Source organism: Rhinopithecus roxellana, chromosome 15 (assembly GCF_007565055.1).
Source record: "Rhinopithecus roxellana isolate Shanxi Qingling chromosome 15, ASM756505v1, whole genome shotgun sequence".
Lineage (NCBI taxonomy): Eukaryota > Metazoa > Chordata > Mammalia > Primates > Cercopithecidae > Rhinopithecus > Rhinopithecus roxellana.
The window spans coordinates 97,688,473-97,703,447 of NC_044563.1; the positions used below are offsets into that span (position 1 = coordinate 97,688,473).

General features: G+C 52.1%; 1 protein-coding gene across 17 annotated transcripts in view; it reads left to right on the plus strand.

Annotated features, from left to right (window-relative positions):
• The window catches only part of OTOG (otogelin), a 102,955-nt gene that overhangs the window by 46,211 nt on the left and 41,769 nt on the right, over positions 1 to 14,975 (plus strand). For all 17 annotated transcript variants that reach the window (XR_004053575.1, XM_030917779.1, XM_030917780.1 and 14 more), the window contains 9 exons: positions 288 to 426; positions 2,060 to 2,194; positions 2,478 to 2,624; positions 2,915 to 3,034; positions 4,900 to 5,016; positions 5,713 to 5,869; positions 8,492 to 8,518; positions 11,029 to 11,196; positions 14,681 to 14,959. Coding sequence is in view for 16 of the 17 variants with exons in the window: in XM_030917779.1 (XP_030773639.1) it covers positions 288 to 426; positions 2,060 to 2,194; positions 2,478 to 2,624; positions 2,915 to 3,034; positions 4,900 to 5,016; positions 5,713 to 5,869; positions 8,492 to 8,518; positions 11,029 to 11,196; positions 14,681 to 14,959 (1,289 nt within the window). In the remaining variant the exon portion in view is untranslated. The remainder of the gene's footprint in view (positions 1 to 287; positions 427 to 2,059; positions 2,195 to 2,477; positions 2,625 to 2,914; positions 3,035 to 4,899; positions 5,017 to 5,712; positions 5,870 to 8,491; positions 8,519 to 11,028; positions 11,197 to 14,680; positions 14,960 to 14,975) is intronic.

Genomic DNA, 14,975 nt, shown 5'->3' on the forward strand with positions numbered 1-14,975 from the left:
GTGAATGAACGGAGTGGTAAAGGGAGTATGGACTTTGGAGTTAAATAGATCTGGGTTAAATATCAGGTCCATTACTCATTGGCTGTGTCTCATAACCTCTCTGAGCCCTGGTGTCTCCTGCATGAAATCACAATCCTGCCCTTGAGACTCCTGTTAGAGGTTGGTGTTTGTTGACCCCTTTGCCAAGGGAGACAGTGCGCGTGCATTCGCTAGGCCATGGCTCTGCATGAGTATTCAGGTATGGGGTGGGTGTGCTGTATGAGCTGGTCTGGGCCTGTGTGTTTCAGTGTGTGCCAGCGGGGCTCATTCCAGTGCACCCTCCACCCTTGTGCCTCCACCTGCACTGCCTATGGCGACCGGCATTACCGCACATTTGATGGGCTCCCATTTGACTTCGTGGGGGCATGCAAAGTGCACCTGGTCAAGGTGAGTTCCCAGATGTTTCTGCCCAGCTGGCTCCATGCAGACCCGTCAGGGCACCCTGGTGCTCCGGACTCCAGTCCGATGCAGAATTGGGTGGTTGGGAATCTAAGCCCTGAGTTGGGGCTGTCTAGAGACTGGAAGAAGTGCTGAGATGCAAGCTCAGGGTTGGATGGAGCTCACCAGTCCGGAGGTACCACACTGCCTGTCTGCTCACTGTTATAATCTTGCTCTAGTGGGTCCCAGTGCTTTTTTCAAGAGCCAATGCTTTTTGAGCTTTTATTATATACCTAGGGGTCTATTGAGCCATATTTTGTGGATTATTTCACTTAAATATCACAGCAGCTCTGCAAGGTAAAGTTTATGGATCCCATGTTATAGATGAACAATTCAGGCTAAGGGAAGTCAGGTAACTTGCCCAAGGTCCCCCATCAGTCAGTGGTAGAGCTGGGGTCAAGTTTGACCAAGAAATCTGACTGGAGAGTTGGTGTGCTTAAAGGAGTCACAGGTTACAATTTTCAGCTCACCTGGAGGAAGAAAACTGGTGATGTGGGGGGCACAGTGAAGGCAGGATCCCTACCCCAGGAGGAAGGGGCACTGCTGTGGTGGAGGAGTGTCACAGACACACCCAGGGGACCTTGGTTTTGCTAATAGCCTATCTCATCTTATAACAGTAACATCAATAATAAAAATAACATATAATAATAACAATACCAAACCTTTTATGGAAGGAATCCTATCTACAGGGCAGGTACTGTACTGGGGTCTTTCACATAACTGCAGTAAATCCCCACGAGATAAAGATTATTGACCTCATTTTATTTAAAAAGTTCTAAAGGTTAATGCAGTGTATATTAAAAACAAATATTCCCCTTCCCATTTCTTCTGTTCCTGTCTCCTGTTGAATAACCACTCCAGTTGGGGATGAATCCTGCCCATTTTTCTGTGAGACCATTTTTCTGTGAGACATGGACACGCACACACACACACACACACACACACACACACACAGTTTGTTTAGTTTATATGAATAGGATTCTACAATGTGCTTTTTTCACTTAATAGGATACCTTGGACTTGATTTCATATAGTCTGTACACACTTTTTTCTTTTGAACAGCTGTGTAGAATTCTACAGAATACCGCCCTCTAGTTTGTTTTATTTTTTCCCCATCGATGGACATTTAGGTTGTCTCCAATATTTAAATGCTGCAGTGAATACCTGTGTGGATGTATCCCCAGGTTCTTGGCAGCAGAATTGCTGTATAAAAAGCTATGTTCATTTAAAATATTCGATGCCAGCAAATTCCCCTTCAAAAAGCTTACACTAGCATCAAGGATGTATGTGAGACAGTGCCTCTTCCCCATACCCTATCAACACAATCATCTCTATTGTATATTTGTTAATACATTAATTCATCAGATATTTTGGGGAGTCACTACATGTTAAACACTGCACTAGGCATCCAAAACCAGAACAGCTTCAGAGAACAGAAGTTACCCAAAGTCACACAGCTCAGCAAACACAAAGTAGAAGTAGATCGAAAGCCACTCCGGAGTGCATGTTCCTCCACCTCTATACCTCTCGGCAGGATCTCTTTTCTCCCTCGTTTTATTGGACTCGCTTATTCTCTCCTCAGAGCATGTCAGATGTCAGCTTCTCTGTGATTGTAGAGAATGTGAACTGCTACAGCTCCGGCATGATCTGCAGGAAATTTATTTCCATCAACGTTGGGAGCTCACTCATTGTCTTTGATGATGACTCCGGAAATCCTGTAAGGCCCAGTGCCTGTGAAGGTTGTGTAGACAATTTACAGGTTACCAGGGGTTGGGGCAGAAGAGGGCTGAGGACTGGCTTCCTTACCACAGCAGTTTCTCTTGGAGAGCCACTGAGTTAGGAGCCCAGACTGAATTCCTCTTGGCCAGGGTCAGGAACACAGAGGCCAATGTCAGGGTATGAGGGAGGCAGAGGTATTGGTGAGGTTCTGGCTGCAGGCATAGCCAACCTGGGCACTGGGAGGTACTTGGGCTCAGGAGTGACCATCTCTGTCCCTCTAGAGTCCAGAGAGCTTCCTGGATGACAAGCAGGAGGTCCACACATGGCGAGTGGGATTTTTCACACTGGTGCATTTCCCACGGGAACACATCACCCTCTTGTGGGACCAGAGAACCACAGTGCACATCCAGGCTGGGCCTCAGTGGCAGGTACTTATATGAACAGTGACCCTCTGCTCCTGCTTGGGGCTGAGCCAAGCCCTGGTTGTCCTTGGGTGAGCTGTACCCTCTCTGAGGAGCCAAGAAGAGCATACCTCTGTTCTCTCCTCCACCCTGCTCTAGGCCCCTTCTCCTCTGACATTGCTCCATCCCTCTTCAAACTGTGACCTCAGCAGTGACTTCTAGGTCCATGATAGACTCCTGGGCTCCTGGTGATCCCTCTGCCTGTGGCTCACCCCTGGCATGGCTGCAACTGACCATGGTGTCCTCTCTCTTTTCAGGGCCAGCTGGCAGGCCTCTGTGGGAACTTTGACTTAAAAACCATCAATGAGATGAGGACCCCGGAGAACCTAGAGCTAACTAACCCCCAGGAGTTTGGCAGCAGTTGGGTTGCAGTTGAGGTAAAGCCTCTCCTCCAGGCTGGCTTATGCCCCTCACTCAGATGGGCACTACCAGCACTGAACCTGGCCCCAGGTCAGGGAAGAGGGACGCTGGTGTGAGGTTTCTCCTGCAATGTTCTCTCAGCCTCTGACTGCATCCCTAGCCCTAGACTCTGTACTATGGCCCAAAGATCATGCATCATCTTGTCTCACAAATCCAGCTGCCCACCCTACCCTGGACCAAGCCCTGGCAGGGTGGTGGAGGGTTGGGCAGGTGATAAAGTCTGTCCCAGGAGAGATGGTCACTCATCATGATGCCCCCTGGTGCCTGGAACTAGGTCTGACACAGAGAAGAGACCAAGAGAGACTGAGGAGGGTTGAGGCAATCAGGGAAGGCTTCCTGAAGGAGATGAGACTGGTGCTGGCACTTAAAGCTTGGGCCATGCTTAAATAGATGAATATATCAGAGATAAGATCTCTGAGAGGAAGGGCAACACTAGCATAGATAGAAATGAGGGGGTCTGCCCCAAGGGACAGTCTGAGAGATGTCTAACTGAGGCTGCCAATCTGTGAGCTGTGGGGGAAACAGCTCTGAGTTGAGAGCAGGAGACCTGGGTTCTTGTTGGGTCATCTATTGACTTTCTGGGTGACCTTGAGTATGTCCCATCTCTGCAATCCTCTGCAAAGAGAGGGGACAGGGCCAAGAGAGGGCCGATGAATAGATTTCACTTCATGTGACAACTCTGATTGGTCAAAAGAGGCTGCTTGGGAGCTATATTGAGAAACATCCAAGATCTGTGTCAAGCTCAGCTGGAAGGAGGACCGTGATCGATTATTTATGTCTGCCATGAGAGCAGCAGTGGAGAGTGGTGTTATGAGTGTTACGCATTTGCCTCTCCTGGACTTAGTGATCTTAATGCCCTGCTGGGAAGTACACAGAGATGAGCCTATGTAGACTGGGGCATATCCTGGAGCTCAACTGTTCCAGGTGGGACAGGGCTGTTCTCACAGACTCTGAAATCCTGAGGTGGGACAAGGCTGTTCCCACAGCCTCTGTAAAGTGCACCCTAACACACCCCCATTTTAGAGAAGCTCAGTGGGTGACTAACCCTTGTTGTCCCCACACCCCCATACACATCATATTTCTCTCTTGCTAATCCTATTCGGCATATAATGGGTTCTCTAGTGAAAATGTAATCTAAGGAAAGAGATTCAGCAGACATCGGAAACATCTGTATTAGTTATCTACTGCTATGTAACAATTTTATGAGACCTAGTGGCATTAAACAACACTCATGTATTATTTCAGTTTCTGTGGGCCAGGAAGTCAGGACATGGCCTGACTTGTTTCCCTCCTTAGTGTCTCACAAAGCTGCAATCAAGGTGTCAGCCAGGGCTGGGCTCTCATCTGGAGGCTCCACTGGGGAAGGAACTGCATCCTCACCTGCTCACATGGTTGTTGATTATATTCAGCTCCTTGCAACTGTAGGACTGAGAGCTTCCATTATTTTGGGGCCAGCTTTTGGCCAGAGACCACCCTCCGCTCCAAGAGACCACTGACACTTCCATCCATGTGGAGTCCCCCAGCATGGCTGCTTGCTTCCTCACAGCCAGCAACGGAGAGACTCCAGCAAGATGGGCTCTGGGATCTCATGTTGGGAATCGTGTGATTACATACACATGGCCATGTCCATCCCATCACCTGAGCCATATTCTGTTGGTTTGAGGCAAGGCATAGGTCCCTTCTACACTCAAGGGAAGGGGATTTTACAAGAGTATGAGTATCAGGAGGCAAGGATCATGGCGGCCACCCTAAAATCTGTGTCATGTCAGGCAATAGACATTTGGCAAATAGGGAGGTCAACAGCCCTGCCTTTGCCCCTCAGTGCCCAGACACCCTCGATCCTCGGGATACATGTGTCCTGAATCCTCTGCGAGAACCATTTGCCAAGAAGGAGTGCAGCATCCTGCTCAGTGAGGTGTTTGAGATCTGCCACCCTGTGGTGAGTGGACCCCAGCCTCGGCCCCTCCCGAGCACCTCCTCCACTTTCCTGGGATCCCTTCAGCTCTCAGACTCCCTCATGTCTCAGAGGAGACAGCTCAAATCTCCAGGGACGATCTGCCTCTGCCGGTCCCCTGCCTCCAGTCGGCTCAGATGAGTCCGTCATATTTCCCCAGATGACCAGGCACAGACAACCAGGCAAACAGAACTTGTGCCCTTTTCAAGCTCATCTTGATCTGGCCCTTCCTCCTTATCACGAAGTTCTTCTAAATAGTGGACCCAAAGCCCTCATGCTGAGGCACTACCTATTGCCCATTCTGCTTCAGTGCATGCAGAGGAGGCTGGGGCTCAGCATTGCATGGCACCCTGCAGGCCTTGAAGGCTGCCGTCAGATTGGCCTTCGCTGTCTCTGGCCCTGGCTAGGCAGTTCAGGCTCTACCCCTGTTCAGCCACTCTCGGCTCCTGGATCAAACAGGCCAGACTCAGGAGAGAAGAGAGCTTAGTTCTCAAAAGTGGGCATCTGCCTGGACCATGGAGTTCTCGTTCCCTTGTACTTCTCCCTTCACATCTCATGAGACAGGACAGCTCACCCTGTCCTGTGGTCCCTTCATGTGGGTGCTGGTAGCCATCAGCTGAAAAGCTGCGGATCTGACATTTGGGATCTGTCCTTTGACCTCTGACTTCTGACCTTCTCCAGGTTGATGTCACTTGGTTTTACTCAAACTGCCTGACGGACACATGTGGCTGCAGCCAGGGTGGTGACTGTGAGTGCTTCTGTGCCAGCGTCTCTGCTTATGCCCACCAGTGTTGCCAGCACGGGGTGGCTGTTGACTGGCGAACCCCCCGCCTCTGCCGTGAGTGTCCCAGACAATCACCCGAGGGACAGAGTGTCCCCTGTGGGCATACACTAGGGGTACTGGCAGTCTGTCTAGCATTTGCTGAGTACTTAGAATGTACCAAGCACCAACTGCTTTGGGCGTGTTATTCATTGAATTCTTACAACTACCCTTTGAAACAGGGCTATATATTTCCTCTTTTAGTTGAAGAAACAGCTTAGAGAGAGAGATCAAGTAACCTGCTCAAGGTTAGTGGTGGAGCCAGGGTTCATCCCTAGAGAGTCTAATGCAAACCTGTGCTCATAGCCACTTTGTTAGAAGAGTCAGGAGCCTAGACCCAGGGATACCACTTGTAAGCTGTGTGACTTTGAACAAGCCACCCAACCTCTCTGGGGCTCAATTTTCTCAGCTGAGAAACAGGAATAGGCCTGCCCCCAGGTTGACTCTGAGAACCAAATGGGGTGATGAATATAGAAGTCCTTTGTCAGCTGAGGTTCACAGGTCCCATCAGAGGCAGCACAGATGATCAGTTTATTCAGAGCAATGGTGGTCTGCAAATGCTTTTCATTGCACACCCCTATCAAGTAAAATCATTTTGTGCACATACATATGCGTACATAGATATGCATCCATAGATATACTCTTCATGTAAAATACATAGACATATTTAAAAATTAATATTTAAAAGGTGAAAGAAAACATAAAGAAGGCTAAATTCTTCATTGATTATTTTTTATTTATTCCCACACACCAAAGGATTTTCCTGGTGCAAGCACCTCGCCTTGGGGTGTGATGGCCATTACACAACCTTGCTCTCTGGGGTCAGACTGATTGAGTTCAGACCCAGCTCCACCGAGTTGGCCTGGGAGTCTCTTCACCTGTAATAGAGGGGTGAAGATAGCTGCGTCTGCCTTGGAGGGTGCTGTGAGGTTTAAACAAGGCATTGTATGTACAGCACTTGGCACAGTGACCTATGCTAATGTGGGGGTTGTCATTTTTTCACGGACACCTGGGTACTCCCATGTCCTGAGCCCTGACGCCTGCAGGCAAGATGCCAAAGGAAGAAGGTGGAGCAGAAGGACACTTGCTGAGGGTCCACTGCGTGCCAGGCCTTGTGCCTATGTGCATTACTTCATTTAATATTCAAGACTAGGGGGAGGTGATTGAGGTGCTTACCTGGGGTACAAGGTTTCAGGGGGCACCAAAAATGCAGTAATCAAGAGAAATAATATTTTAATGTAATATTTCTGTAAAATAAAAATTGCTGCAAAAATACTGTGATGAACAAAATTTCAAAGGATCAATAGTATTAATGTTTCCTTTAGTCTCAGTCTCTACTCTGGCTCAGTGGGCGACTCAGTGGGAGACTGTTAATGATCTTGTCTTTATTTTTAAATTTTGATATTTTATTTATCATGGATTTTTTTGCAGTAATTTTGATGTCTTAAAAATATTGCATTAAAATAGTGTTTATCTTGATTACCGAGATTTTTGGTAGCCCCTTAAATTTCACATCCAAGACGAGCACTTTGCCTTACCCTGGTCCAGGCCCTGGCAGATCTATGGGGCAGATGCCAGTAGCGGTCTCACCTTAGAGGAGGGCACTAAATTTCACTGACGTTAAGTGACTTGGTGAGGGACGTGGGATTTGAACTCAGGTCTGACTCTAGAGAGCTGGCTTTTTAATGACTCTTGTTGGCTACCACTCCTTGACTGGGTACACCCTGGAAACCAGAAACTTAGCAATTTTCTAGTTTTCTGGTTCAGCCTTCTGAGTCTGCAGATGGAGGGAGAGGCTGGCACGTGCCCGCAGCCACACGGCGGGTCTGTCTCCTGACTTTACGTGCTGTTTCTGGAGGGTGACCCCAGATGCATTGACCTTGTGGTCTGGGGTGTGGAGTGAGTCGGTGGCTGTCTTCAGACCATGCCTGCGTGTGAAGCATGCTGCTCCTAAGCTTTATCCCAGGTCTATCTGCCTGGCTCCTCATGGCTTTGCTGCTGGTTTTAGGGGTCTCCCGCAAGGTCCCAGGCACTCCCCAGTGGACTGAACATCTGCAGCTGAGGGGCCAGGGGAGCAGGGTGTGGTGCTGGAGATGACCACTAGAGGGCGCGCTGAGCCCACGCTTGCAGGAGCTTCTCACAGCTTGGCTGGTGGAAGCGCCTCTGCAGTGCAAGGGGCTTGAAGAAGCCGGTGATGCTGGGGGCTCCTGGTCCCCTTCCCACCCAAGGCTCTTGGAAGACCAACCTCCGTCTTGTGCTTACATTCCTCTGGGGACCTTCTGCAACATTTCTGATTAAAACTCCCACCCCTTGGTTCTAATCCTGCTCTTTGGCACCACACAAAATACACCCGCTTCTTTCCAACATTCATTCGTTTGTTCATTTACTTGACACATCGCTGAGGTGCCTACTGTGGGCCAGTCTTTGAGCCTCGTGCTGTCAGCCCAGAGAGGAGCCATTCTATTTACTCCACTTAAGACATCTACATCCATGACCATCCCCAAATCTTGACATGTGGAAGGCAGGCCAGGCCCAGCACTTGGGGAAGAAGGGAGGCTGGGAAGCTGGGGGCCTTGGCTCTGTCTGTCTGTTCCAGGCTCTGGGCTGGCTCTCAGGAAGTCCCTGTTCTCTTTCTTTCAGCGTATGACTGTGACTTCTTTAACAAAGGTAAGACCATCCTCCCCACACAGAGTCTAAGGGGCCCAGGCACTGCCAGCCCTGCCCTGATGCCACACAGCATCAGCCATCCCAAGGCGCTGCTGGCCCTGGAAGAGCCATGACCTGGGCTGGGAGGGCCCCCATCATGCAGAGAGAGCCCTGATAGTGCAGGGCCCAAGGGTATCCTGCACCTCTGTCCTCAGCAGTTCCTGCAGCCCCTGTCCGGGGCCCAGGCAGGCTGGCTCCCAGGGACTGTGCTCGGCAGGGCATCCCCACCAGGAAGGAAAAAACCCATTCCCACCAACTCGCCAGCTCCTCCACCTTCATAATCTAGCTCATCAGAGCCACAGAACATCACCTTGGGTTCCCTGAAGATTTGCTTTTGGCAAAAGCAGACACCCATACCTTTCTGAGTATGGGTGGAACAAAACATGTGGCCTGACACATTCATTTTCAAACTCAACCAAGGTCACAGGATTCCGGCAGATGCTCTGACATTTTGATTAACGAGGGTGAAAACACAGGTCATAACCAAAGACCCAGGGGAGGTTAATGTCCAGTTTAGAGCCAATTCATCAATTTAATCACCAGGATTGGGTAGGTGGGATAGAGAAGGGCTGCCCAGGAGTAGTTTTTAGCACTGAACTTCATCCAGTTGGGCCAGGGTCAGACCTTGGCAGAGTGAAATGCTCATCTGGTCCTCCGTGCTGTTTGCCTTTAACTTCCACTCCCCGACCCTCCTCCAGGGACTGTGCTGCCAGGAACAGGCCTATGTGGGCAGAGGCCCAGGGCTTTGTCCTCAGTTGCCTGCATTATGAGATTTTGGCTTGAGAGTGGTGGGTGAAGTGGAGGGGAGAGACTGGAGACAGGATACCACCTGGGGGCCTGCGAGATGAGGGCCAGACCAGGGTGTAGCATGAGCATTCACAGGGCTGCAGTTCTGCCAAAATGCTAGTGCCCAGGGGCTCTTGATGGCCCTAGAACTTCAACTGGTAAAGGAATGAGCCTGCAATGGGGGAACTGTGGTCCCTGGGACAGACAGGATCTGTCTGACATCAGGCAAGACATTTCAGCAAGACAAAGCTGCTCAGTTTTCTCTCTTCCGTGGCATTTTGGGTGGCAGTAACTGGCAAAGGACAAGCTGTTTCTAGCATCTTCCACCCACCCACCCACCCACTCACCCATCCTTGCTCCGTTCTTCTACTAGCATTTGGTCTGGTCCTGGCCCGCCGGGTGCTGGGAAGTCAGTGGTCCCTGAGTCCTGCCACAGCGGTGTGAGGAGCCGGCTCACGCCACCTCTCTAGCATCCATTGTGTTCCTAACTCCTCATTCAGTTGGTAGTTTCCAGTTGACCCCTGGTGGGAGTGTTTACGCCATGGAAATCTGAAAACCTACAAACCACTTTTTGCTTGTTTGTTTGAGAGCTCGTTGTTAGCCGTTTGCCAGCAGAGCACTGCTTGTCTCCCATCTAGTGGGGGTGACAGATGTGGATCTCCCATCCAGATCCTCATCCGAAGAGCTGTAGCTAGTGTGTGTCATGCTCCAAGAGCTGGTGGGACACAAAGGAGGAGGGACAACATTTGCCATGTGGCAGGAGAGGGTGCAGGGAGAGCGTCACAAGGAGGTGACATTTGAGCTGGGCCCCAGAGGTTGAGTAGGCGTTTGCCAGGCACAAAACGGGGAGGACTACTCTGAGTGGGTGGAACGGTGTGATGAGATGTGAGCTGGGAGATAACACCACTGCTCCTTCCAGAAAGAGCAAGAGAAGTTCAGCATGGCAGAAGCCAGGGCGTGGGGGGAGTGGGGAGGTGGGCAGGGGCTGAGAGCTGAAGGGCTTCTGAATTCAAGCTGGGCTCTTTAGATTATGTCCTGAGGGCCATGGAGAGTCACTGGTGCATCCCAGCAGGGGGCATGGCTGGGAGGGCAGCTCAGCAGCCGTAGGGAGGAGGCATTGGAGGGCGGGGACACAGCAGAGGCAGGAAGATCCCTACAAGGTGATTGTCCGGGAAGCCCATGCTCTGTGCCAACCTATACTGACAACCACAGGAATTATAAAGACTCAAAAGTGACATGTGTTTGAAATAATTTGATAAACACTAACATTTTTATCGTCCCTCAGGCCTGGGGTGGGCAGAAACCTGGTCTGCTGTCTTCTTCCTGAGGGTGCCTTGAATAGAGCAGTGGCTATAATGGTGACGTTTCAGGCAGTGGGAAGGCTGTGGAGAGACACTGGGGGGCCCAGGTGCTCCCTGTGGGTGGCCTTCTTCCCTGGCTCTCTGTGAAGTGATTCAGGCACTGTGCAGTAGGTCTGTTCCTTTCAGGGGCTGGCAGCCTGGGAATCCTGTCCCTTCCTTCTCAGGGTCATCAAGGTCCCTGAGCTCTGGGATGCAGGACGCCATCAAGAGTTCCTCCTTGGTAGCTTGCCCTCCTACCCCACTGCTGCCAAGGGGTAGGGCAGGATGTATGGGAGGTGGGCAGGCCAAGGGGGCCAGGCTGCTGATGGGGCCTCTTCTCTCCAGTGCTAGGTAAGGGCCCCTATCAGCTGTCCAGCTTGGCAGCCGGTGGTGCCCTGGTGGCCATGAAGGCGGTGGGTGATGACATAGTCCTAGTGAGGACAAAGGATGTGGCGCCAGGGGACATTGTGAACTTCCTGCTGACAGCTGCTCTGTACAAGGCCAAGGCCCACGGTAAGGCCCACCTCAGTCCCACTCCAGCTCTTCTGGGAGGGAGGAGGGTGCTGGAGGAGGGGTGAGTGCTGAGGCCCTAAATATCTGTAGTGGCAGGAGAAATGGGGGCTCTGACAAGTGCCCCTCTCCCAGTTGAGATGGTGCTTCTGGGTCAGCTTCTTCTCCTCTGCAGAGACACTCTCCATCTGCTCCCCTAACCTCCAGGGCAGCCAAGGCCCAGGTGTGCCTCTATACCTTGCTGTATGCAATAGCTGTTCCAGAAAAGCCAAGCAGCAGCCCTCCCTCCTCATGCTCCTCCTCCTCCTTCCTCTCTTCCGCTCTCACCCTCCCCCCATCCCTCCCTTCTTCCCTCCTCTCTTCCCTTTCTCTCTCAATGTCTCTTCTTGCCTCCCTCCCTTTCACTGAACCCTAATCCCATGCCAAGTACAGAGCCGGGTACTGGGAAATCAGGGATACAAGAGACGCAGTCCCTGCGCATCAGAAGCCCACAGTCCCATCAGGGAGACGGACATGCCCAAAGGCAGTCACAGCACCTATGAGAACACCGGGGAGGGGCCCCCAACTCAGTCTTAGAGTCAGGAGAGGCTTCTTAAAATACAGGATGTTCCCCTGAGAGCAAGAAGGAGTTTGGAAGGGAAACTTCTTACTTACTTAGTAAGCTAAGCTCAGGAGTTGGGACTTTATCCATGGCAATGGGGAGCCATGGAAGGGTTTGAGGAGGGGAGGGGACATCCTGTCTCCTGCCCAGCCTCAAGCATGGCCAACATCCCTAGCTATAGGTGATGTTCATGGCGGTGTGAGCCTGGGGGAGGTAGGTGGTATCTGGCAGAATCATGTAGCTGCACAAGAAGGCCTGGGAGTGAGGAATCAGGGACTGGGCCACAGGAGAGCCAGAAGCACCACCCCCAAAGACAGCACTTCCTCCCTACACATTTCTGATCCCCAGATCTGTGCATTCCTGCCTGACAAAGGTGTCTCACCACCTTCCAGATGTGGCAGGCCATCTGCTTAGTGAGGCTTTTCTGTTCTCCATCCAGTATTTTAGTCTAGTAGGTAATGTGTAGTCCAGACGGGGTGTTGCCTTTCCACTAGGTTTATGGGCATGCTAAGCAGGTCCCCGGAGTCACCTGGCTTTAGAGGATGTCACTGGGAGCAGGATCCCAGAGGGACTCCAGTCCAGGCTCCATCTCAGAGTCAGGCGTGAGTCTCATGGGCCCAGTGGGGACCCAAGCTCCTCCCTCTCCCATCCCATACTGCTTCTCCTGGGCTGTACCCAGGGTCCTGGGCAGCCAAGGAAAGGTGCCTTCCAGGTGGGACCGAGGGTGGCTGCATGGAGGAGGTGTCCTTAAGGATGGGAAAGATGGTTATGCGAAGAAGTGGAGAGCAGGAAATGTCTCAGAGGGGAGGACTCAGCAGTCACTGAGGCCCAGGCTTCCCACTCTGGGGAGTCACCACCACAGCCTGACAGAGGTCCCTGGGGTGCTAGTGTTACCTGAAGATTTTTTTGGGGGGGAGATTACTTATTTATTAATAATCATACGTTGCCCTTCTGTAGGACTTCTCATGTACCGGCACCGTTCTAAGTACTTCATGTGTAGCAACTCGTTTAATCCTCATGACAATCTTAGGAGGTAGGGACTATTATTTTCCCAATCTACAGATGAGGGAACTGAGGCCCAGAGAGGTTAGGCGATTTACCTAGGGCGCAGTGCTTGTTAGTGACAGGTGCCAGCCGTTTGGCTCCAGAGTCTTTCATTCAAACTCCTCTGCCATGCTGTCTTCCAAACTGAGGCATTAAACAAGAAATACAAAAGATGGCAGGCGAAGTCAATCGAATATTTACAGTACAGCCCCGGACTCTGCACCTCAAGGTCTCTGACCTGTTAGGAGGACAACAGGGAAAACAGTGGAGAAGCCTTGATCCAGGCCAACCCTGTCTTCATGAAGGAGGAAGCCAAGGTTCAGGGAGGAGAAGTGACTTGCCTGAGGTCACACATCCCGTGGAGCAGGCTGGGGCTAGCACTCAGTGCCCTACCACGCTGGGCTGCCCATGCCCCCGCCTGCATCCCATGGGTGGGGCTGGCTGTGTGGCGGTGAAGATGCTGGGCTCTGGCCTCAGCCTGCCTCCATCCAGCCTGCATCCAGCCTTGCCTCCCTCATCCACCATCAGTGTGACTCTGGGCCTCTCTTCCCTCCTCTGTAAAGTGGGAATAGTAATATCACCACCTTTTAACCTCTCACAGAAATGTATTCTGTCCCCACCCCACAGCCACCAGGATGGCAAGCTCCATGAGGTCAAGAATTTTCATCATTTTGCTCCCTGTTGTGGCCTCAGTGCCTAGAACATGGCCTGACCCACAGCAGGCACTCAGTAAATATTTGCTGCTGAATGAGGGAATTTTTCACTTCACAGGGTTCTCGTAGGAATTTCATAACCTGCAGGTAAATGGCTTGCTTAGCACAGTGCCTGGCACGTAGTAAGTCATGTGTAAACAGCAGCTGTGATTATTAACATGAATAATGAAGCCTGTCTCCGTTACCTGCCATCTTCTCGCAGCTGCCCAGGGAGGTGTAACAGGGACACTGTCATCCCTCCTGGGGACACAGGGGACACATGGGAGGGGCTGAAGATGCACCCGCCCAGCACCAGGCTGTGCCAGGTGTTTCACACACACCTTGTTGATGATCCCTCCAACAGCCCAGGCATGAATGTCCTTGCCCACATCACAGCCAAGGTGGTAAGCTGGGATTCCGGCCCTGTGCTCACCCCCTGTGCCTGCTTGTGGATTTGGGACTTGAGGAGACCCATAAGGCCCTGTGCAGGGGAAACTGTCCACTGGGCATCAGGCCCCGTGCCCTAGAACTGGGCAGTTATGGAGACCGGAGAGGGAGGACAGAGACGAGCTTTGGGTCTCTAGGCAAGCTCTCTCTGGGACCCTCTCCCTATCTGTGGGTTGGACGAAGGACTGCCAATGCTGGCCCTCTGGGATCCTGTGAGAAGCAAGACCAAGCCGGGGACCCTATAGCCTGACAAATCACCAACCCCCAACCTGCCCCACATGGTCAATGCAATGCAACCCCATCAGGGCAGCTGCCTCTGTTGTATTCGCTGCTGGATCCTGGGTATCTAGAATGGTGCCTGGCACATTGAGGGCACTCAAACATGTTTGCAGAAAGAGGGAAGAATGGAAAGAGGGGTGCAAGGGGAACAGAAGGAGATAGTTCAGTTACCTTCCTGAGGCTCAGCAGTTGGGGGATCTCTAAGCCTCCACTCGCCCTCAGGCAGAGACGGTGTGAGCAGGGGGACAGCTGGCAGGCAGAGTATGTGGGCCGGGGGCCGGCGTAGGGGACAAGGCCCGCTGGTCTTCAGGCGTGCTGCCGTCCAGAGTTGCTGAGAGAGCAGATGTGTGCCAGGATGCTGTCCCCGCAGTCCACCAGTCTGGACCTCTGCCTGCGCTGACCCTTTCCGTGTGGTTCTCTGCAGACCCAGATGTGGTGTCCCTGGAGGCAGCAGACAGACCCAACTTCTTCCTTCACGTCACAGCCAACGGGTCTCTGGAGCTGGCTAAGTGGCAGGGCCGTGACGCCTTCCAACAGCATGCCTCCTTCTTGCTGCACCGGGGCACATGGCAGGCAGGCCTGGTGGCCCTGGAGTCCCTGGCCAAGCCCAGCTCCTTCCTCTGTGCATTGGGCCCGGTGCTGGCCCTGCGGCTGTACGAACACACAGAGGTGTTCCGCCGGAGCATGCTCTTCCGCCTTCTGGGTAGGTGACCCCCTGC